Source organism: Aethalodelphis obliquidens, unplaced genomic scaffold, assembly GCF_003676395.1.
Source record: "Aethalodelphis obliquidens isolate GAN/ISIS:26980383/991018 unplaced genomic scaffold, ASM367639v1 scaffold8, whole genome shotgun sequence".
In the NCBI taxonomy this organism is placed as follows: domain Eukaryota; kingdom Metazoa; phylum Chordata; class Mammalia; order Artiodactyla; family Delphinidae; genus Aethalodelphis; species Aethalodelphis obliquidens.
In genome coordinates this window covers 50,112,253-50,135,025 of record NW_020837952.1, presented here as the reverse complement: position 1 = coordinate 50,135,025, position 22,773 = coordinate 50,112,253, and the positions used below count along the sequence as shown (strand labels likewise).

Genomic DNA, 22,773 nt, shown 5'->3' with positions numbered 1-22,773 from the left:
GGGCTGTGCCTTTCCACGTAGGTGTCTCATTTAACCAGCTCCCACAGCACACATTTATTGAGTGCCTACTACAAGCCGGGTTCTGATGACAAGAACCTCCCCAATTAGTCCCATGCTTGATGGCGTACGTGCTCCCTCCATGAGCACTTGGAGAGCTGGGGGGGCACGTGGTTTCCAGCATCTGGCTCATGCTCCAAATGCTAATGGACCTTTCCCCTGGGCTGGGCGATTTTTAGGGAGGACCCAAGGCCCCAGAGCAGGGACGCAGTTAAGAGGTCAGGTCTGGGAGTCAGCCAGGCCTGGGTCTGAAGCTCAGCTTGGCTGTGATGAGCCGTGGGAGCTCGGGCCACTTCCTCTACCTTGTCTGCTGGGTGGGAGAAGAGCCACCTGGAGGGGGAGCTGGGAGGACTGAACGAGATGATGTGGGGCAGTGGTGCTCAGAGTGGCTCCCTGCAGCAGCATCAGCATTACCTGGGATCTTGTAAGAAACATGAATTCTCGGGCCCCACCCCAGGCCTACAGAATCAGGAACTCTGGGGGGTGCGGCCCAGGAATCTGCATCTTAGAGAGTTTTCTGCATCTTAACAAGCAACTCCCTTCACCCCCCCAGCACTTCCCCTGGAGTTTCTGATGCCTCCTAAATTTCGAGAACCACTGTAACTTAGAGCACTGGTTCTCCACCTTGGCTGCACATGCCTCTGGATGATGGCAGAGGGTGGATACTTCAAAATGCTGATGCCTGGGCCGCAGCCCAGATTCTGATTTACAGCCTGGACACTGGGGATCGTCAAAGTTCCTCAAATGATTCCACTGCTCAGCTGAGGTTGAGAACCACTGGTTTCGAGCCCTGCACGTAGCTGGAGCACATGAAATGGGAGCTGCTCTTATTATTGTTCCTCTTTGGACCAGACTGGGTGCAAATAATGGCTCTGTCACTGACGAGCACTAATTTCTCTGGGTCTCAGTTCCCCACCTCTAAAAGTGGCAAGATTAATCCAGATAACCACATGCAAGCAAAGGTCAGTGCCTCATTCATAGTTGGAGTTAAAAATGGGGAAAATGAGGCTCAGAGAAGACAGTGTCTTGTGCATGGTTATTCCATAAGGATTCTTTATTTTGAAGTTTCAACATAACCAAAGGAATGCATCTCTAATGGTGGAAATACTGACACCTCAGTGGGCTTTAGGGCTTTAGTGTGAGGTCATGGTGGCTTCCTGGCAGCCCTCTGAATCACAGGATCTGGGGGACCAGGGTCAATCACCAGTGGAGGGAAGAACCATCATCTGGCCAGCCACACTTGGCTTATAGTATGTGGTTCCAATGCATCTTTTCCATCTCCAGTATACCTTAAGACACAGCCGAATGGACTATTATCACTTTCCCTCAAATACACACCGCAATTTCCCACTTTTGTGCCTTTGTTTATGCTGTTTCTCCCTCTGGAATACCCTCTCTCTCCTATTCACCAGATGAGGAAGCTGAGGCTCAGATAGTCTGGGTAATTTGTTCAAGGTCACACGAGGGACAATGGTTTCAAACAGGGGAATGCAGCTGTTTAAACTGGGGAAGGTAGCATTTAGATCCTGAAACGCAGCTCTGTCCTTCAAAGCCCAGATCAGGACCTCCGCCCTATGACCCTGGTTATGGCCGTGCTTGCCTCCTGCTTATGTCTGAGTGGTCTCCTCAACCCTCTTGGAATGTGAGCCTCCCGAGGGCCAGCCTGAGTCTTACCCACATTTCCCCAGGGCTGTCCTTCCAGAACTGAACCAGAGGAAACAGATCCTGTTCAGAATCCTATAAACTCCATCCCCAGATCACCCACGTTGGCCGACGAACCCTGGCTGTGGGAAGACAGCACGGAGGGGCCACAGTCTCCCCGGTAGGCCCCCTGCTGGACGTAAGCAGCCCACCAGCCTCCATGCCCCCAGTGAGACTCAGAGCTTCAGAGATAGGGCTGCAAGGCCAGATGGGGGTGTGAATTTCTCCTAGTGGCGAGAATTTCTCCTAGTGGCAAGAATGTCATTGCAAGGCTGGACTTATGAATCAGGCATGAAATCCAGGGCCAGATGGCTTCACAGGCAAATTCTACCAAACGTACAGAGAAGAATTTATACCAATCCTTCTGAAACTCTTCCAAAAGACTGAAGAGGAAGGAACACTCTCGAAGACATTCTATGAAGCCACCATTAGCCTGATACCAAAACCAGACAAAGACACCACCACCAAAAAGAAAAAAAAAAGAATCAGGCATAAAGAATGGAGGAAAGGGGAAGAAAGCTGCTGTGCCCCCTTAGAGGTGCCCCATAAACCAAACGGTATTGATTTCAAATGGAGGGAGACACGGCAATGTCATCTGGCCTCTGACAAACCTTCCTTTCCTATTTACATTAGGTTCAGACCAATGTTAAAATGACACTGGATTCCCTGAAGTCCACTGGTTCCTGATCACACTGGGCTCAACCGCCTTTGGGGCCTTCATACCTGCTGTTCTCTGCCTGGAATGTTCCAACTCCCTTTCTCAAGCCCTAAGCCTCCCCGTGGTTTGCCAGCTTCTCCTCAGCCTGCAATATTTCAGCGACACCTCATCCAGGGGCCTTCCCCAGTCTCCCGGGTCTGAGTCGCCATAGCTTGTTGGTTCACCCCTCTCTCATGCACAGCCCACTTTATACTGTAACTCAGAGTTACCCCCTCTGGACTGTGAGTCCCCAGGAGAAGAATGTCCTTTATCCTTGTGTCTCCAGGTCCCAACACAGTGTCGGGCACATAGTAGGTGCTCAGTTAATGCTGTGGGCATGAATGGATGGTAAGTGGGAGGGGCAGTGTGCGGATGGGGGCCAAGAGTGCAGGAGCTGATGACTCAGTACAGTGGCTCATCCACAGGTGGAGGGTTGGAGGGACCCACCGGTGCCCCGCACCTACCAGCAGGGTTCCAGGCCACAGCAGGGGCTTACCTGAAAGATGGGGTACTTCACATATCCGATCTCTATGCAGGTGTTGTCATTTGTTGGTTTGTTAGAGAGGAGGGCTTTGAACCTGAGGAGGAACATAAAGAGGGAGATAAGAAGACTCAAAAAGACATCAACAGCTTGCAAGAGACTCAGCTCTCTGATGACAGAACACGTAATGTCTTGTATCCCCTCCCACTCTGAAATACAATGACATATCCATAGATGGTTTAACATAATGCTCCCCCTTCTGATATGATACCATAATTCAATCTGAAGTTAAAACTAAAACTCTAAAGTTAAAAACAGTGTTTGGAACTGTTAAATTATTTCTCAAACAGGTGATTGGAAAAGACCAAATGTCTTTTAAAACCCCGTCCACCTTGTAGGGCCCATCACAAAGGCTGCCTTCTTCCTGGAGTCCTTCCTGATTCAGGCCTCAAGCTCCTCAGGCGCCCACGGAGCTCTCCACCTCCCTCTCCCCCCCCCCCCCCAACCTTTGCTCCAAGAGGGCAGGGACTTCTGCCATTTCTGCCTCTGCTGCCTCCTCAGAGCCTATGCCAGGCTGGACCTGATGCACTGTAGGTATTTCATCAACATCTGTGGATTACCTAACCATCTCCCTATGTGGGTGATCTTCTGTCTGGGGTTTGAGGTGCATTTTCCTGCCACTGACTAAACTAAGCTCCTTGTGGGTAGAGACTCAGTCAGTGGAACACATGGATACTCAATACCTTTAGAAATAAGCTAAGCTGTGTCTCTTTTTATAAATTAAACTTTAAATCTGAAATAATTTTAGATTTACAGAAGAGTTGCAAACATCATACAGAGACTTCCAGGATGCCCTTCACCCAGCTTCCCCCCGATGTTACATCCTACACAGCCACGGCACCTTTGTTGAAACTAAGAAATTAACATTGGTACAATACTGATCTAGTTCTTCTATGGTGTCACAACCGAGAACCTTGCAAGGGACAGTGTATTTTTCTTGCAGTGGCAAAGCAGACATTTGGGGTATTAGGTTTTGGGGGGGACACCGGAGGTGCCAGGAGGCTTTTAGGAACCCAGGGAGTGTTGGCCACACAGCTTCATTAGTGACCTGGAAGTGGGTTCCGTTTCTGGATCCCAGTGTCCTTACCCTCTGCTCACCCCCTGGCAGCCTGCCTTCTCCTCATTCAGCATCACTTTCTTCTCTGCCCACCTTCACCGATCCCTGTTCAGGTCCCGGGATAATGCAGTTCTAAATGGTCAACTCTATCTCTACTCAAATCAAAAGGAGAAGCAAGGGCTGTAGCAGAGCTAGCAGGGACGGTGTTATACTACTGTCACTCCAGAGTCAGGGAAAAGTAAGGTTCAGGACCTCTGTGTTTTGGGTGGCTTATGTCAAAGTTCCCTGATATTTGGAGAGCAGGCCTTTCAAGGCTTCTGTGTATGAGCTTTCAGGCCGCATGAGGACACCTGGCTGAGGGAGCTACAATCCAATCCACGCTCTGCTCACGAAGCTCTTTGCCCGATATGTGCCCCGTCTGCCTAGAGGAACGGTGCCCTGTCTAAGCCACATAATCAGGCTGCTGATTATGCTAGTGTCAGCCCTGTACTCTTTTTCCAAATTGTGGTTAAACATGTAACATAAAATTTACTGTATTAACCATTCTTAAGTGTAATGTTCACGTGAAGTGTGCTCACATCGCTGTGCAATCAGTCTCCAGGACTTACCCTGTCCCCGTTAAACAACTCCCCATTCCCCTCTCCAGCTCCACCATCCCCACCCTTCTACTTGCTGTCTCTATGAAGTTGATTACTCTAGGTTCATATAAATGGAAACATACAGTATTTGTCTTTTTGTGACGAGCGTATTTCACTTCATATAATGTTCCCAAGTTCATTCATATTGTAGCATGTGTCAAAACTGCCTTCCTTTTTAAGGCTGAACAACATGTATACACTATGTATTTTTTAATTCATTCCTCCACTGATGGACTCCTGGGTGGCTTCCCCCTTTTGTCTTTGTGAATCATGCTGCCTGAACACGGTATACAAATGCCCTGTACTCTTGGATCCTTGATTTTGAGAAGAAAACCTGCCAGTTCAGTGACGATACCACCCAAATTGAATTTCAGAGAACAGTAATAGCCACCCTCGTAATTCAGTGCTTTCAAAATTGATGACACATACCTTGGAGAGGCTGTAAATAACAGCACTTTGTGGGCATAAAATGGTCTTCCTTCTACCAGAAAGGTAACATCTGACATTTCTTTATTGTTCAGGAAATGAGGATCTGGAACAGGAAAGGGAGAGAGGGTAGCTTTAGAGGAGAGAAGGGTGAGGTTTGGATTCCCCTTTTGGAAAAGTGCCCGTAAGAGCTGACAGGGAGGCTATGGCGATAAAATACTCATTGGAGAGAAAGTGACCAAACAGGAGACAGAATCAGTTAAAGGAACATTCAAATCACTGAAATTCAGTTTCTCGTAGGAAACCTTCATAGCTTACTCGCGACTAAAAGTAGCATTTCCCCTTAGAAGCCTCGCCCCCAGCCCGAGTTCAGATGACTGTCAGGTGTGGAAGGTGACCATCCACCCCGCTGACCTCCAAGGAAGTCACCCCCCCACCTCGCTCCTCCTCAAGCTCGGTGCCCTCCTGCCGGACAGAAGTGCTTCTGAAGAGCTGTCCCCTTGCTGCTGCATTCCAGGCGATCCGAAATCCAAGCCCTTTTCTCAGAGTCAGAGGCAAACGAGCCAGGCCCCTGCCCTCAACTCCAAGAATAAAGAAGTTGTATAACTACTTGTACAACGAGTACTCTAGTACTTACTGAGCTGCCACTTACACGTGTAAACTCATTCAGTCCTGGGAGAAAGGGACGGCTGTCAGGTGTGCAGCTGGGGACACAGACGCCAGGAGTCACAGTGACTTGGCCAAGCAAATGGCAGGTGGAGAGGCCAGGATGTGAACCTAGACATTCTGACTCCAGGGCCTGCATTGCTAAGCACTGGGATCCTCCGATTTGCCTGTCGTGTTGGCCATTTTTCCTGGGGCTACAGAAGGTGCCAGTCTGTCTTCAGCTCAGCACTTCTGTCTCACTGGGAAAATCCACCAACACTCCCGTGCACCCCTACACGGCTCCACCCCACCTGGCTTCTAAGTCAGACCCCTGGCCTGGCCCCATTTTGCCCAGGCCCTGCTGTAACTTGGACCCAGAATTTGCCTTCCTGGCTGATTCGCCCCAGCGGGTGGTCCTGGATGTCCTCCACTCATATTTCTCTGTCTGTACCTACAGCCACCTCACCTCTTCCCAATAAAAAAGTTTTAACTTAAAACATATCAAAAAAAGCATTAAGAAGTCAAAATCACCTGTAATCCCTCTATCTTAAAAAAAATTTTTTTTATTAACAAAAAAAATACAACAAGGGCTTCCCTGGTGACGCAGTGGTTGAGAGTCCGCCTGCCGATGCAGGGGACCCGGTTCGTGCGTGACCCGGTCCGGGAAGATCCCACATGCCGCGGAGCGGCTGGGCCCATGAGCCATGGCCGCTGAGCCTGCGCGTCCGGAGCCTGTGCTCCGCGACGGGAGAGGCCACAGAAGTGAGAGGCCCGCGTACCGCAAAAATACAAAAAAACAACAAAACCCAAACTTCTAAAACTCTCCAGGTAAAGGGAAGAGAGGCTATAGGGGAAGGCCCCAGCGTTGACTAACACTTCTCCACTTGCTTTAAAGACCGTTAACAGGTTGGAGTGACTTTCTCCCTCTTCTCAGCCACCTGCCTCCCTCCTCTGGGTCTCTCTCATTCCCACTGTCCACTTCCAACTAGCCCCCACTCCTGCTTCCCAAATTGCTAATATCTCCTACCTTTAGCTCTTTTTGCCATTCTCCCCCAGAATTCACTGGGAGGGCAAGAGGACAACATACTATAAAAAATAAGGCATGTGCTCTCCAGTTTGCCATAGTCCCCACCACTCCCCTATTGTCTTACACCAAACTCATTTCAATCATTTTTATGACCTGCCTGGCCCTACAGAGATGCCAGTTTGGAACCTTTGTCACTACTCTTATCTTTCCTTTCAAGTAGATTCCTAAGGAACTACTATTTGGCCACCTTTAGTTATCTGAGCCTGAAATGCTGTATTGAAGATGCAAAACACTATTTGTTCCATATTCCACTTATTAGTAATTATGTCCTTTTTCTTTCATCTTGTGAGCTTTGAGCCTCTCAGGCCTGCCTTTATTCTCTTGGTGCTAATAACCCTTGGGATTCCGATGCTTGGGCTGAAAACCAGGCCCTTTTAATCGCTGGTGAAAGAAATCTCAGCAAGTTCAGGAGGAAAAAAAATGTTCCCTCCTCTCCTATAGCTACAGGAAAGCAGATTTTATGCTGCATCAGTGAAACAGCCCTTGCAAATGTTTGCTCTAACAAGGGTGTCTTGTAAGGCACCAGCTGTCAGAGATTATTGCTATGTCCTGGCAATGTAACCTTCAATCTCTAAAGTCTGTTAATTTGATTGATCTTTATAATTTGTTGCCCTGATAATATTTTAATTAACACCTGTTTTCTACAAGGTAAGAACTACCAGCAGTTTTAGTACATTCTGGTTTGCCTACATGAATGGGCCTAAAGAAAACCAGACAATTTGGATTCAACTGCTCAGTTTTTCATTTTAGCATAAAAGTTGTATCATTTAAATTAACAGGTTATTCATGACAGGAACAAAAATACTTTAAAAGTTTCATGAATTTAGCCTTTTCATTAATTTAAACTAGCTCACCTGTTTCAAAAGTAGGGGTTTTGCTAAAGGGTAGAATTTTTCAGATGCTTCCATTTCTCCAAAGTTTCCTGGTCTTTACAGGAAGAGGAAACAGGAAGTAGGAAAGTCCCCAACCTTCATGGCAAAGGGAGTCCTTTATCTTTAATATTTTATAACCCCCAGGCAGTGAGAGAGAGGCCCTCACAACAGAAGGTTCATGCTTCAGGATTCAAGGCAGCCGGGTGTTTGCCTTCTTGCCAGGCTGATCAACCAGGTTGCAAGCAGACTCAGGATCTTCCAAATGAAATCAGTGCCTGATGGAAAGGTTTCTTCTGGAAAACCCCAGAAGCCGGACTGGAGAATGATGGAATTGTGGCTTTGGGGGGACCTGGGTTCAAGCTCCAGTTCCACCTGAACTGATGCTGCAGCTTCTGAGAGCCTCTCTTTCTTCAGCTTTGACCAGGATGACACTGTGTGCCTCCTGCGGTGGCCCAGGGATTGCTTGAGAGAGAGTAGGTGAGGGGCTTTGCTGTGGCCAGCTCAATGCCAGGGTCAAAGAAGGGTGAAAAGTACTGTCACTGTCCCCAGCTTGTTCCATCTCAGGGAGGAGGGACTTCTTAGAGGGGAGGCTGGGGGAGAGCAGCTATGCATGCACAGCTCAGCCTTCTCTGGGACTTTACCTGGCTGCTGGAAGTGCGTGGGCTCAGAAGGTCTTGGGCAGCCCGTCACTGTCGGTGACTTGCAGTAGAAAGGCACTCAATGGAGGGATGAGATTTTGGCGAGTTCCCTTGTCCACACCCCCAAGGTCTGTTCTCCAAACAGTTTAATCGCATAACAAAGGTGACATCCCGATCTCCACCTACCTCACTCCAGTCTCCACCTCGTTTGCCCTCCAACACTCCCACCTTCTTTTATGGCGTTTGCTTGCTCCCTGCCCTCCAATCACAAAGCAACAGCGCAGGGCAGGACCCGGGAAGCACTTACCCAGGCGCGAGGTCTGTTTCCGTTTGATCTCTGTGAGCTTGGGGATGGGGTAGGGCCCGTAGCAGTGAGTGAAGATGACACACAGCTGCTGGCTGATCACTTCGTTCTGTGGAAAGGAAAGAACGGCTCACACTGCTGGGGGCTGTGCACTCATCCAAGCTGTGCTGTAACAATGAGTTCCTCCCCCCAGGCGAGAGGAGCCCACAGACTTACTGCAGATTCTCAGAGAAATTCCCCTGACATCACACGTTCACTTTGCCCCTCAGGCCCTGGATTTGCTTGCTCTGTTTGTCCACTATTTCTAGCAGGTTCATTGGTGGAAGTTTAATTTGTAATTAAATCCTTTCTTGCTCCAATCATTTCTTTACTATCCATTAGAAAACAAGTTTTGTAACTCACAGGATGGAAAATAAGTTTTTCACCCTAAACACACCTTTATTAATACTCCAAAATTCTGGCAGCAGGTCATTATCCCGAAAATCACAGCAGGAAGCCCTTTGGGTCCTGTTCTTGTGCTCTCCATGACCAAGATACAAACGCTCCTGATTCGGTTTTCTTCTGAATTTGATTCTGGCGCTGAGGCATTTCCAGATCCAGGAGTGCTCAGCTGAATCACTTCCTCCAAAAAAAAGTGTGTGTGGGGAGGGGAATAGTTCTGTGATGCAAAACTACAGCTGCCCCAGTTGCTCAGGGAGCCTGTTTCTGATCGCCCTTCGCCCTTCACGTTCTCTCCTCCTTTCCCGTTGGGGCCCGTGCTGTTCATTAATCTCCCTCCAACTGCAGGTGTGCAGGAAGGAAGCTCAGGAATCAGAGCATTTTTGGGGATGCTTTTTACTGGGTGAAGGGGGTTGAAACTAGGGGCTAAAATCAGAGGTAGATAGCTAGACATTTACAGTATATTAAGAAAAGTAGGTTACAACACAATTTGTACCATGTATTTTTGGAAGTAAAATGCTACATATATATTTGGATGTATAAAGAAAGGTCTGGAAAAAGAGTAGCTACCGTTGGGTGGGATGATGATGTCTTCCCTTTTCTTTTTATCTATATTTTCTGTAATAAACAAGTGTTGCTTTGGTCATAAAAACAATAAATGTTATTTTTCATTTTAAAAGACAGGTTTGGGACTATTAATGATGTTAGCAGTTCTGATTCTTGAATCTGCTTCACTGTGTTCCTGAAAGAGAGGGATCACAGCTCAACCTATGGAAAGAAAACCCAACCCTTTGATCCTGCAAGGCACCATGTTACCTCAGAGGGGGTCCACAGAGGTGCCTAAGGAGATGCAATCCTATTGGACAGAAAAAGGGATTCTGCTCTCAAAGATGATACCTTATGACCAGCAGCATCAGCATCACCTGGGAGCTCGTTAGAACTGCAGATCCGCAGGTCCCATCCCAGACTTCAGCCTCAGGTGGGCTGGGGGTGGGGCCCACCAGTCAATATTTTAACAAGTTTTCTGATGCTCCCTTTGTTTTGAGACCCACACGTTTCATATATTGAAATTCTGTCTTGGGTTTGACCTGGGCTGGGGACTGTCAATTTGTTTCCTTTGGTCTAAAGTCTTGCCACACAAACGTGCCCCATCGACCAGCAGCAGCAGTATTGCCCGGGAGCTTGCAAGAAATGCGGACTCTCCTCCTAGGCCCACTGAATCAGAATCCGCATTAACACGCTCTACAGGTGATCCCCACGCATACTCATGTTGGAGAAGCACGGGGGGTGGTTGGCAGTACTGTGGCCCCTAGAGGACTGCGTGCCCTAACCCCTGGGACTGTGATATCATGAGATACCATGGCTGTGAATATGTTCTCTTTCAGAGCAAAAGGGACTTGGCAGGAGTAATTAAGGTCACTAAGTAGTTGACCTTAAAAGGGGGCGATTACTTTGGATTATCTGGGTGGGCTCACTGTAATCACATGAGCCTTTAAAATCAGAGGCAGAAGAGGAATTCAGAAGGGATGGGGGAGACGTGGAAGTCAGAGGGTCTGGCAGCCTGAGAAGGACTTGATGCACTGTTGCTTGAAGACAGTGGGGGCCACATGGTGAGCTTGAGAGGGAATGCAGGCCCCAACACTAGGAACAAAATGTGACCCCCCAGCTGACCCCCAGGAAGGAAATGGGACCTCAGTCCTACAGCCACAAGGAACTGAATTCTACCCAAACCTGAATAAGCTTGCAAGTGGATTCTTCCCGGGTCTCTAGAAAGGAACTCAGCCCTGCTGATACGCCTGATTTTGGTCCTGTGAGACCCTAAGTAGAGAGCCCAGCCGAGACCTTGTGCCTGGACTTCTGACCAATGGAAACCATGAGAGAGTAAATGGCTGTTGTCTTCAGCCTCTAGATTGTGGTCATTTGTTACCGCAGCAATAGAAACTAATCCAGCTCATCTAGAGTTTGCCTATTTCACCTTCCTTCTGACCGCAGCGTGCCCGACACACTGGGGATGCACAGTGAATACTTGCAGATCACAAGAAAGATGAGACCTGTGACCTGCAAGATGCTCTGTGCAGACTGTGTGATGAACGGTGCTGGTCTCACTACCTGCACCTGGGGTTGTCTTGGGAGGCTTGCTGGTGAGTCAGCCCATCTCATCAACTCGGGGCAAGGAATGAAGATCCATTTCCTGGATTTCGTGACCCGTAAGAGAAGCTGTACTCAGCATCTAAGAGGTGACCGGCACTGTGAAAGGAGCCATACTGGGGGCAAGCAGAGGCAGCAGAGCAAGATCCCGTCTCTCCAGGAACTCACAGCTCGGCCTCACTTCCTAACTTCACTATGTGTTGTATCACCTGAGAAAGTAAAGACAAGGGCTGTCTGTTCCACAGGGACAATCCTCAAGCACTTAAAAATTATCTGGGAGGCACGTAACTCCCCACTCCTAAGTGAGGGCTGCATACAGTGACTTGATTCCAAAGAGCACAGTCTGGAAAGCGAGGGGGAGGCAACAGTAAGTTTGCCGTGGAGAAACTCGACAAACACAATCTCAGCCAGGTGGTCAAGGTCATCATCACCGGTGATGAGTCATATCGATCGCATGTACACCTGATGTGATGAGAAAGGCGCTTTACCTCGGTGGGCATCCTTCCCAAACCCACAATCTCGGTCTAAATCATGAGACAAATACTGCGTACTCCACTAGAGGGGCAGCCTATAAAATATGTGACCAGTACTCCTCAGAAATGGTCATGGTCATCAAAAACAAGGCAAATCTGAGAAACTGTCTCAGCCAAGAGGAGCTTAAGGAGGCACGACGACTAAAGGCAACCTGGTGTCCCGGAGCAGAAAAAGACACTAGATAAAAACCGAGGAAACAGGTATAAAGTATTTAGCTAACAATAACGTATCCATGTTGGTTCACTGATTATAGCAAATGTACCACACTAATGCAGGATGTTCATACTGGGGGAAGCAGGTGAGGGGTTGTATGGGAACTCTCTGTGCTATCTTCTCCATTTTTCTGTAAATCTAAAGTCACTCCAAAAAATGAAGTCTATGATTATAAGAAAAGCTTCCCAATGAGGAAATAGGAAAATTATGATGAAAGCACTAAAAGTTCAGGAGAGAAAGGGAAAGAAGACGGGTCATCAACAGTTCCCTAGGCTTGACTCATTCATCCCCCAAAGGTTTCGTGAATGTAAACTTTCCCTCATGCGCTAAGCTATGCTTTCATCCATTCATGAATTTTCTTCAAAATATTTATTGAGCATCTGCTAAGCGCCAGGCACTGGCTAGACCCTGAGGGCTGGACACTGTGTGAAGGATGGTGTTGATGAGCCCAACGCCAGCACCAAAGATGCTGCCATTTCCGAGGTTTTCTGGCCGCTTCTCTGTCAGAGATGAGAACCCTAAGAGAAGCCTCCCCACTGTGTCCTTGAACTCATCTGTGTTTGTCGAGGTGTCTGCTCTGTGCCCTTTTCTGTGCACTTCCTCCAGACTGTGGGATCGTTGGGATAATTCACTCTGCTTCCCTGGCACGCTGTAATTCGTATAAGTTAACAACTCTTGTGGGGTTGGTCTACCCTAAGGATTTGGGTAGCTCTGGACCCAAACCTGAAGACAGTGGCTGGAATTAGCCAAGCTTGAGGCTCACTGTATTCTGGGGGCGGGCGTGGGTTGGGTGGCTGTGCTGGGACAGACGCTGACGCTCTCCTCTGAGCGACACATTTAAGCATGGCGCTTTTAGCTCAAAGGGCCACAAGGCTCAAGCCCCAGGGGCAGCAGGCCAGCCTCAGCATGTAGGCCCTGACCTGGGAGGCCTGGGCTGGGAGAGGTAGGTCTGGCCAGACTCACGTACATGGCAGCCGGTTAGCAGTTGTTATTGGCGTGCCGCTGGGGACCTGGAATTCAGGTTTCTCACGGAAAATGCTGGGTATGTGTGCTCGTGGGGTGAACTTGGGTCCTCGGGACTCGGAACTGTGTGGCTACATAGAACTAGACAGGAATGAAGCCAAGTTCCTAACACCAGGGTTACCAGGAGACTCCCCTGAGATGGATTCCTGTGGATTTTGGGGCTGACATCCTTCCTCTCCTCCTCTACCCCCTCACTCCTCTCCTAAAAAGATACTGAAACACCTTCTCTTCTGCACAAAGGAGTGCTAGGATTGATCCCAAAGGTCCTTTTCAGGTGGCTTAGGCGGGGGTTCTACACAGTGGTAAAAACCTGGACAAGGGGGCCAGATGGGACTGGGTCCCAGTCCTGGTTCCTCACCCACTAGCTCTGTGACCTTAGGAAAGTGACTCGGCCTCTCTGGGTTTTGGTATTCTCTTCTAAAGTGGATTAAAACTACCTGCTTGGTGAGGTTGCTATGAGAGCTAAAAAGGATAACACATCCCAATATACTGAGCCAAAGGAAAGTGCTGAGATTCGACCATTTTTAACCCCCAAAACAGCAATTTCCCATAATTCAGACGAATGCCTATTTTTCTAGACCCTAAAATGTCATAAAATTAATGGCAGCTTTTAGGAAGAGGAAAAAGAAACTCACCACATTAAACACACACACCCATTTTTAAGATCCATTTAACTTGAGAAATATTGGAAGGTGGAAAAAGCTGTGTCTCAGAATCAAGAGAATGCGGAATTACTGTTACTATCTGGGGACACTGGCAGGGAGTTCTCTGCCTCAGTCCACTGTCAACAGCGACTGACTCTTCCCTACAGAGGCCCCTCCCTTGCAGGATGCACTGACCTGTGAGCAGTGAGCTGCTCTGCGCTGCCACACCCCTGGGAAAGGTGGAGGTGGGAAGTGTCCCCGCCTCCAGAGGATTCTGCGAGGTCAGCATGTAGCCCCACTGGAGTTGTGCACAGGATGAAATTGAACACACAATGAACTCAAGTGCTTTTAAATAGTCATCCATATGTTTTGATATGCACCTTTTATTCATGTCAAGTGAGGAAGGTTTTCAATTCATGGTAGTAATACAATGTTTCCTTTCTAACTACATTTAATGGAAGGCAAATTGATTTAAAGAAAAATATCAGTGGAAATACCCTTGAGGAATGAAAGGGAAATCAGATATTATCAGATGAAGGAAAACTCAAAGAATTTGTCACCAGGAGACCTACCCTAAAAGAATAGCTGAAGAAAGTTCTCTAAACAGAAAGGATAGAGGAAGGAATCTTGGGACATCAGGAAGAAAGAACTGGTAAACAAAAATATGGCTAAACATAATAGGTTTTCTTTCTTCTCTTGAGTTTCCTAATTATGTTTGATGGTTGATGCAAAAATTATAAGTGTCTGATGTGGTTCTAAATATGTAGATGAAATATTTAAAGACAATTATGTCATAAATGGGGGAGGTAAAGGGACATAAAGGGAAGTAATGTTTCTGTACTTTACTTGAACTGGTAAAATGAAGACACCAGTAGTCTATGATGTTACACACACACACACACACACACACACACACACACACACACACACACTATAATACTGCAAGCAACCACTAGAAAAACTATACAAAGGCATACAATCAAAAACACTATAGACATATAAAAATGGAATTTAAAAAGTGTTCAAGTAACTCCACAAGAAGGCATAAAAAGAAAAGAGAAAAAAGACAGAGAGACCAAACAGAAAACCCAAAATAAGATGGCAGGCTTAAGCCCTAAAGTAGCAATAACTGAGTAAAATATAAATGGGCTCAAAATACCAGTTAAAAAACAGAGATTGGCAGAGTGGATGAAAAGCCCCACTATATGCTTTTTACAAGAAAGTCACTTCAAATCTAATAAAACAGGCAAAGTGACAGTAAAGGATGGAAAAAATATATCACATGAACATTAATCAAAGGAAAGCAGGAGTGGCTATATAAATATTAGATAAAGTAGATGTCAGAGCAAGGAAAATTAGCAGAAGCAGAGAGGGGCATTATATGATGATAAAAGGGTTAATTCACCAAGAAGATATTGCAGTCCTAAATGTGTATGCACCAAACAACAGATCTGCAAAATATGTGAATCAAAAACTGACAGAACCAAAAGAAGAAATAGACAAACCCACAATTACAGTTGGGTTCTTTCTCAACTGATAGAATAACTAGACAGAAAATCTGTAGGCAATGGAAGAACTCAACAATACCATCAACCAACAGGGTCTTATCGACAGTTATGGAAACACTCCACTCAACAATGGCAGAAAACAGTCTTTTCTTTTTTTTGGCCACATTGCATGGCTTGTGGGATTTTAGTTCCCAGGCCAGGGATCGAACCCAGGTTCCCGGCAGTGAAAGCACTGAGTCCTAACCACTGGACCACCAGGGAATTTCTGAAAACATTCTTTTTAAGTGCCCGTGAAACCAAGATAGACCATATCCTGGGCCATAAAACCAACCTCAAAATTTTAAAAGGATTGAAATAATACAGACTGTGTTCTCTGACCACAATGGAATCAACCTAGAAATCAATAACAGAAAGATAACAGGAAAATCTCCAAATACTTGGAAACTAAACAACACATTTCTAAATAATTCATAAGTCAAAAAGGAAGTTCCAAGGGAAATAAAAAACACACTGAACTGAATGAAAATGAGAATAAAAGGTATCAAATTTTGTGGTACACAGCCAGAGTAGTGCTGAGAAAGATATGCATACATAAGACAAGAGGAAAGGTCTCAAATAAATATTCTAAGCTTCTACCTAAAGAACCTGGAAAAAGAAAAACAAAATAAGAAAAAAAAAGAAAAGCAAAACAAGTCCAAAGCAAGCAAATAATAAAGATAAGAGCAGCAATCAATGAAACTTAAAAAAGAAGAGTAGCAGAGAGAGAAGACACAAATTAACAAAATCAAGAATGAAACAGGGGCTATCACTACAGACTCTGTAGACATCAGAAGGGTAATAAGGGAATGTGATGAGCAACTCTACACACATACATTTGACAACGTAGATGAAACGGACCAATTCCCTGAAAAACACAAAGTACCCCACCTCACTCAATATTGAGTAGATAATTTGAATAGCTCTGTAACTATTAAAGAAATTGAATTTATAATTTAAAAAACTTCCCTTAAAGAAATCTCCAAGACCAGATTGAAAAGGAAGAAATGAAACCATCTCTACTTGCAGATTACATGATTATCTAAGTAGAAAAATCCCAATAAATCTGCAAAAAACTCCTAGAACTAATAAATGAGTTCAGCAAGGTCACAGGATACAAGATAAACATACAAAAATCAATTGTATTTCCATATGCTAGCAATGAACACATGGACAAAAAATTAAAAATATAACACCATTTACAATTGTTAAAAAAAGAGAAATAGTTATGTGTAAGTCTAATAAAACATGTCCAGGGGCTTCCCTGGTGGCGCAGTGGTTGAGAGTCCGCCTGCCGATGCAGGGGACATGGGTTCGTGCCCCAGTCCGGGAGGATCCCACATACCGCGGAGCGGCTAGGCCCGTGAGCCATGGCCGCTGGGCCTGCGGGTCCGGAGCCTGTGCTCTGCCTCCGCCACGGGAGAGGCCACAACAGTGAGAGGCCCACGTACAGCAAAAAAAAAGAGAAAAAAACATGTCCAGGACTTGTACCCTGAAAACTCACAATATTGATGAAAGAAATCAAAGAAGATCTAAAGACACCAAGAGACTAACACGTTCATGGATTGAAAGACTTAACATAGAAAAGATGTCAATTCTCCCTAAACTGATATAGAGGTTTAACACAATTCCTATCAGTCTCAGCAAGATTTCTGTTGTTGTTCATATAGCAAATTTGTTCCAAAATTTATATGGAAAGGCAAAGAACTAACATAGCTAAATTCATTTTGTGAAAGAAGAATAAAATGGAAGGAACAAATTTACCCAATTTCAAGATTTATTTTATAGCTATAGTAATTAAGACTGTGTGGTAATGGTGGAGGGACAGACACATAGATCAATGGAACAGAATGGAAAACTCAGAAACAGACCCACACAAATATGCCCAACTGACTTGACAAAGTTGCAATAGTAATTTGATGAAAGAGAGATAGTCTTTTCAACAAATGGTGCTGGAGCAATTGAACATCCACTGGCAAAACAAAAACAAAACAACTTTGCTCTGAGTTCTGCATTTCATACAAAAATTAACTCAAAATGAAAATGAATCACAGACTTCAGCGTAAAACAGAAAACTATAAAAGTTCTAGGAGAAAAATGCAGGAGGAAATCTTCATGATTTAGGGCTAGGCAAAGCATTCTAATACTTGTCATCAAAAGCATAAGCTCCATAAAAGGAAAAACTTAAACTGGACTTCCTCGAAATGGAAGCTCCATGAAAGACCCTGTTAAGAGGATAAGAAGACAAGCTGCAGAGTGGGAGAAAGTATTTGCAAACCATGTATCTGACAAAAGACTATTTTCTAGAATTTACAAAGAACTCTCAAAATTCAACAGTGAAAAACCAAACAATTTAATTAGAACACGGGCAAAAGACACAAAGAGACATTTCACTGAAGAGGATATACAGATGGCAAATAAACACATGAAAATATGTTCAACATCATTAGCCATTTAGGGAAATGCAAATTAAAACCACAATGAGATACCACTTATACATCTACCAGAATGGCTAATATAAAAAATAGCAGTAGCATCAAACAGGGAGGATGTGGAGAAACTTCATTACCCATACTTTGCTGGTGGGAATATAAAATGGTGCAGCCACTCTCAAAACCAGTTTAGCAGTTTCTTTAAAAACTAAACATGCAACTTCCATACAATCCAGCAGTTGCACTCCTGAGCATTTATCCCAGAGAAATGAAGACTTATATTCATATCAAAAACCTGTGCAGGAATGTTTAAACAGCTTTATTTGTAATAGCTCAGCACTGGAAACAACTCAGATGTCCTTCAGTGGTGAGTGGTTAATAAACTGTGATCTGTCCATACCACAGAGTACTAGTCAGCAATAGAAAGAATCTAACTATCAACACATGCAACGACCTGGAAGAATCTTCAGAGAATTATGCTGAGTGAGAAAATCCAATCCTAAAAAGTTACATACTGTATGATTCCATTTAAATCACATTCTTGAAATGACAAAATTAGAGAAATGGAGACCGGATTAGTGGTTACCGGGGCATAAGGAGGGAGTGAGGGCAGAAGAGATACGGGTGTGGCTGTAGAAGGGCAACATGAGGGGTCCTTATGGTGATGGGAGTTTTCTGCATGTTCACTGTATCATGTCAATATCTTGGTTGTGATATTTAACTGTCATTTTGCAAGATATTGCCCATGGGGGAAATGAAGTATCTCTCTGTATGTTTTCCTACAACTGCATATGACTCTACAATTGTCTCAAAATAAAAAGTTTAATTTACAAAACTCAATTTTAAAACAGTGGGAAAACCCCCTAAAAACGTGTATAAACCACAAGGAAAAAAAAACCCAAAACACATAGCTTATGTCTCACCCTGGACATGAGCTATGTGTTTTGTCTTTTTTTTCTCTCCACGTGAACTGAATAGAACAACGCTGGAGGCTTTAGCCTCCAGCGTTGTTCTATTCAGTTCACGTGGAGAGAAACCCCAAATGTCCACCATGTTCTGAGAAAGGCTCCATGCCATTTGATTTCATCTCCTACACTTTCTCCTGTGTCCCGCAGCTTCCTGCTGCCCCAGCACATCAAGCACGTTCCCACCTGGAGCCTGAGCTCCTGCAGTTCCCCCACTTGGAATGCTTTCCCTCCAGACCTCTGCGTGGCTGGAAGCTTTTCCTCACTTAGGTGGTTGTTCACATGCTCCCTCCTCTGGGAGACTTTTCTTACCATCCTCTCTAAATTAGACCTTGCACCAGAGACTACAGCGTTGTCCAAGTTCATTTTTTTCATAGCATTTATCATGCTCTCACTCTCTTTTGCTGACGTATTTCCTTGCGTACTATGTGTCTGCCCCTCCCCTGGCCACAGTAAGTTCCATAAAGAAGGTAAAGAAGGTCCTGTCACCCCTGTAGCCTAGGAGGCACTCATGACTACAGAATGAATAAATGTCCAGAGGAGCTATGTGTGGGAGAAACGGGCCAGGAGCTCTCTTTAAATAGATGTATTTTAAAAAATGACTGTATTGTTCTACTCCTGGGGAACTCTAGAGACACTGAACCCTTTTAAAGATAAAATTTATAACTGGGGGCAAAAAAGCACATCTGCAACTAGATTTCAAGTAACGTTTGACCGAGCAAGAGTCACGGATGCGGAGAAGGCATCGCCTCACTTTACAGGATGGCTGTATTTCTGTGAGTTGACCATAAAGTGGATTTATTTACAGGAATTCTATATTCTTACCCACTACTCTGATAGAACCAGGTATTTGTGCCCACAGAACAGCAGACATGATTTGAACAGGAATCCGTTAATGGAGGGAGAAGGGACAATGCTAGCTAGTTGTGTGATGCATGGCTACTCCTTTCCTCCAATAGGACACTTTCTGAAGGCAGAGCTTTGCAGCACTTTCTCAACTCTCTGAACTTCTCTGCCACCATCTCTCTCTAGACATCTTTTGACCCCAGGAACATCACCATGTTTGGGGACTGCTTGACTTGCCCCGGCAGCCAAGGGAAATTGATCACCTCTTTGTCCCCTGTGGTCAGTGTACATGGTGGTGTAATACCACATCTCACCAGTAGGGGTTACCATTGACCCCCCCCCCCCCACCGTAAGGGCAAACTTGACTCTTGAAAGCACCCTTTTCCCCAGACTTGCCCCCCGCTCCTGACCACACGCTGCTCCTGCCCCATCCCTGGCTCCCCCCACCCTCCAGATCAGTACAGCTGACAGGGAGCAGGCTCTAGTCTACATCTGCCAAAGGCCCCTGGCTTCTTCCAGGCCTCCAGGTGCTACTTTCAGAGGCTGTTGGCTGCCCTTTCTGGGTGGTGGCTGAGTGGGGTATAAGGGGCCTGCTGGCGTGCTAGCAATGTTCCGTTTCTCAGTCTGGGTGCTGACCACACAGGTAAGTTTACCTTGTGAAAATTCATTAGGATCTATAGTTACGATCTGGGCACTTTTCTGATGTATCTCATTCTTCAAAGTGAAGTTTACTTTAAAAAATCCATAGATTAGCTTTCCTCAATACATAGGATGCCTTAGTAATTTCTGGAACTCCCACTACAGCCCGTAGAAGAGAAAAAAACAAAACCAAACCAAAAACCAATTAGAACACCAAGACCCTGGGAACAGACCTAGCAATGATTTTTCACTAAGGTGGTTTCTTAGGTAGTTTCAGGCCTTATTTATTTATTTTTCAAGTTGCGGGGTGAGGGGCAGGGAGAGTTTGGTTTTGAAATACTTCCAGCAGGTTTTGCTCTTTGTGGAATCACTGAGGCTCATTACCCGAGGGCCGGCACACCTCCTCCCGTTTTGGGTCTCAGTGGGGCCTGACATCAAGCACAAATCCAGCCCCCAGAGGCTGAGACTCTGGTGCTAATGAGAATACCTAATGGGACCCGCTCTGGACCCCAGGCCAGGTGCTCCAAGGCTCAGGGAGCAGCTGGGTGTGTTGCTGCTGCTGCTTTGCTGCAGGGCCATCCCTGCCACCTGGAGAAGGCTGCTCCCCCTCTCCACTCGTGACAGCTTGTTGGCCAAGCCTGGCAGGGGAACCCACGCTGCCCTTTTGGTTCAGAGGCCTGCCTACTTCCCTGACACTTCACAGGCTCCCACTATCTTAGGACCCCCGGGTCCTGCACAGCCTGTTGTGAAGGGGTTGCGGCATTTCCCCGTTGCTGGGAACATAGTGCCAGCAGGAATTCAGAGGCCCTTGAGGAAGGCGTGAGCCTCAAGCGCTAGGCTCATGCGATCCTCAGACCTGAAAAGTCTTCTCAGGGCCTGGCTTTCCAGGGACCTTGGCAGGTCTGCATCCTGTCGACCTAGAGAGCTACACCCATTTCTCTCTTCCTGCTGGGTTCCTAATGTCCATCCAGGCCTGCCCTGGTCTCAGCGCCTCAGTGACGCCTTCCCTGAGCATCTCACACCCCTCAGAGCCTGTGCCACCCAATTTAACATTGTTTCACAAACCACCTCAGATGTCCTTGGGGCCCATGGGTGGGCTTTAGCTCCCCAGCTTTCATGCAAATTCCCCAGGCTGGAAGGTATCTTTTACTTTGTCCCACGTGCCCAAGTGCCTTGGGACATAACAGGTGTTCAGTAAAGCGGCTGCCCCATGAAAGGCTCTACAAATAGCTGTAACCAGCTGGGGTACATTTGTGCCAGCGCTGTGACTGCAGGCAGCCACCCCCCCCCCCCCCCCCGCCGTGGGACAGGGTCAGGCTCAGGGAGCATGGAGATCAGAGCCCCCAGCCTTTCTCTCTGCCCACAAGCACAACGGCATTAAGCCCTCGTACCTTGCTGGCTTTCAAGATCTCGAACATGAGGGGCAGGCCCTGGGTGACGAGCTCCTCCGTGTACTCTTCCTCCTGAATGGTCTTAAACTCCTTCAACAGGCACTGAATGAGAGGCCGGCGGTGCTGCTGGAAGGCGATCCGCAAAGACTCCAGCCAGGTGTGCAGGGTCCACGGGACACCTGGAAAGGGGGCAGGTGGGGGAGGGGAGGGGAGGGCAGAAAACAACCAGAGGAGAAGGCGTGTTTTTATCTGGAAGCTGGCCTTTCCGGGGGACATTACCACATCATGAGACCAAGAGCCTGCCTTTCAATGAATAGAGCCAGTGTTGCTTTTTTTTCCCCCCCAAAGACCCGCAGAAGTTGAAATTAAAGGTCGTAATTCGATTCCCTTAACTATGGGTGTTTAGGTCTGCACGCTACTCACGTTATTAGGGGCTGCATTTTACAAGGTATAATTCTTGTGTAGAATATTGGAATTCTAATGCACACTCTTTATGCAGATCCCATCCTTCTGAGTTCTGACTTCCTTCGTCTCCATCCCCTCTACATCCGTGCCCAGAGCTTAGAGGTGGTGAAACCTCACCATCCGCTGCTCTGGTCAGGGCAGGTATTTCCATCTGAATGTGAAGACACGGGAGGATGCTGCTGCCGCCCCCATGTGCAAAACGACATTTCCACCTGCAGGCACTTCATCAGTTCTCTCTCCCTGGACAGAAGCCTCTCCAGCAGCTGATCGCTGTGATTTGCTTCTCCCCCCTCACTGTGAGACTGAGGCACTCGCTACTGTTTATAACAAGCACACGATTCAGGGTCTTGAGCTTCAGAATCAAGCGTCACAGGCTCCCAGGGCGATGGCATAAACGTCCGCCACACTCAACGGCCACCCTCCAAGAGAGACCAGTTTCCAGAACAGCACCGGGGGCCCCTCCTTGGGGCCTCAGCCTACCCTGAGCTGCCACAGCCTGTGTTTGCAGCCCGTGCTCCATCCTGCTGTGTCTGGGCCGGGGCTAGCGCCATTAGAGGGGTGAAGGCCAGGCCAGCCTGTTCCCCAGACGCACGGAGGAGATGGCTCCGGCATAGCTCACTCAAGGGAGAGCCACCCCTAACTTTGCCCGAGGGTGGCTTTGCCCCTGAAGTGGGTGCAGCCTTGCTAGGGAAGAGATGCCCTCATCCTAGCTGGTGCCGGCGGCCGCTTCATGGATTTGGGGGCTCTCAGGCAGCGATTCCCCAACCACTGGGAACCACCTGGGATGATTGTTAAATATAAAGATTTCCAGCCTTTATCCATCCAGAC

General features: G+C 46.8%; 1 protein-coding gene across 3 annotated transcripts in view; it reads right to left on the bottom strand.

The window, feature by feature from the left end:
* ABTB3 (ankyrin repeat and BTB domain containing 3) overlaps window positions 1-22,773 on the bottom strand; it is a 308,089-nt gene that overhangs the window by 15,088 nt on the left and 270,228 nt on the right. For all 3 annotated transcript variants that reach the window (XM_027107449.1, XM_027107447.1, XM_027107450.1), the window contains 4 exons: window positions 21,481-21,659; window positions 8,667-8,772; window positions 5,121-5,223; window positions 2,952-3,033 (listed from right to left, as the gene is read on the bottom strand). In XM_027107449.1, coding sequence (XP_026963250.1) covers window positions 2,952-3,033; window positions 5,121-5,223; window positions 8,667-8,772; window positions 21,481-21,659 — 470 coding nt within the window. The remainder of the gene's footprint in view (window positions 1-2,951; window positions 3,034-5,120; window positions 5,224-8,666; window positions 8,773-21,480; window positions 21,660-22,773) is intronic.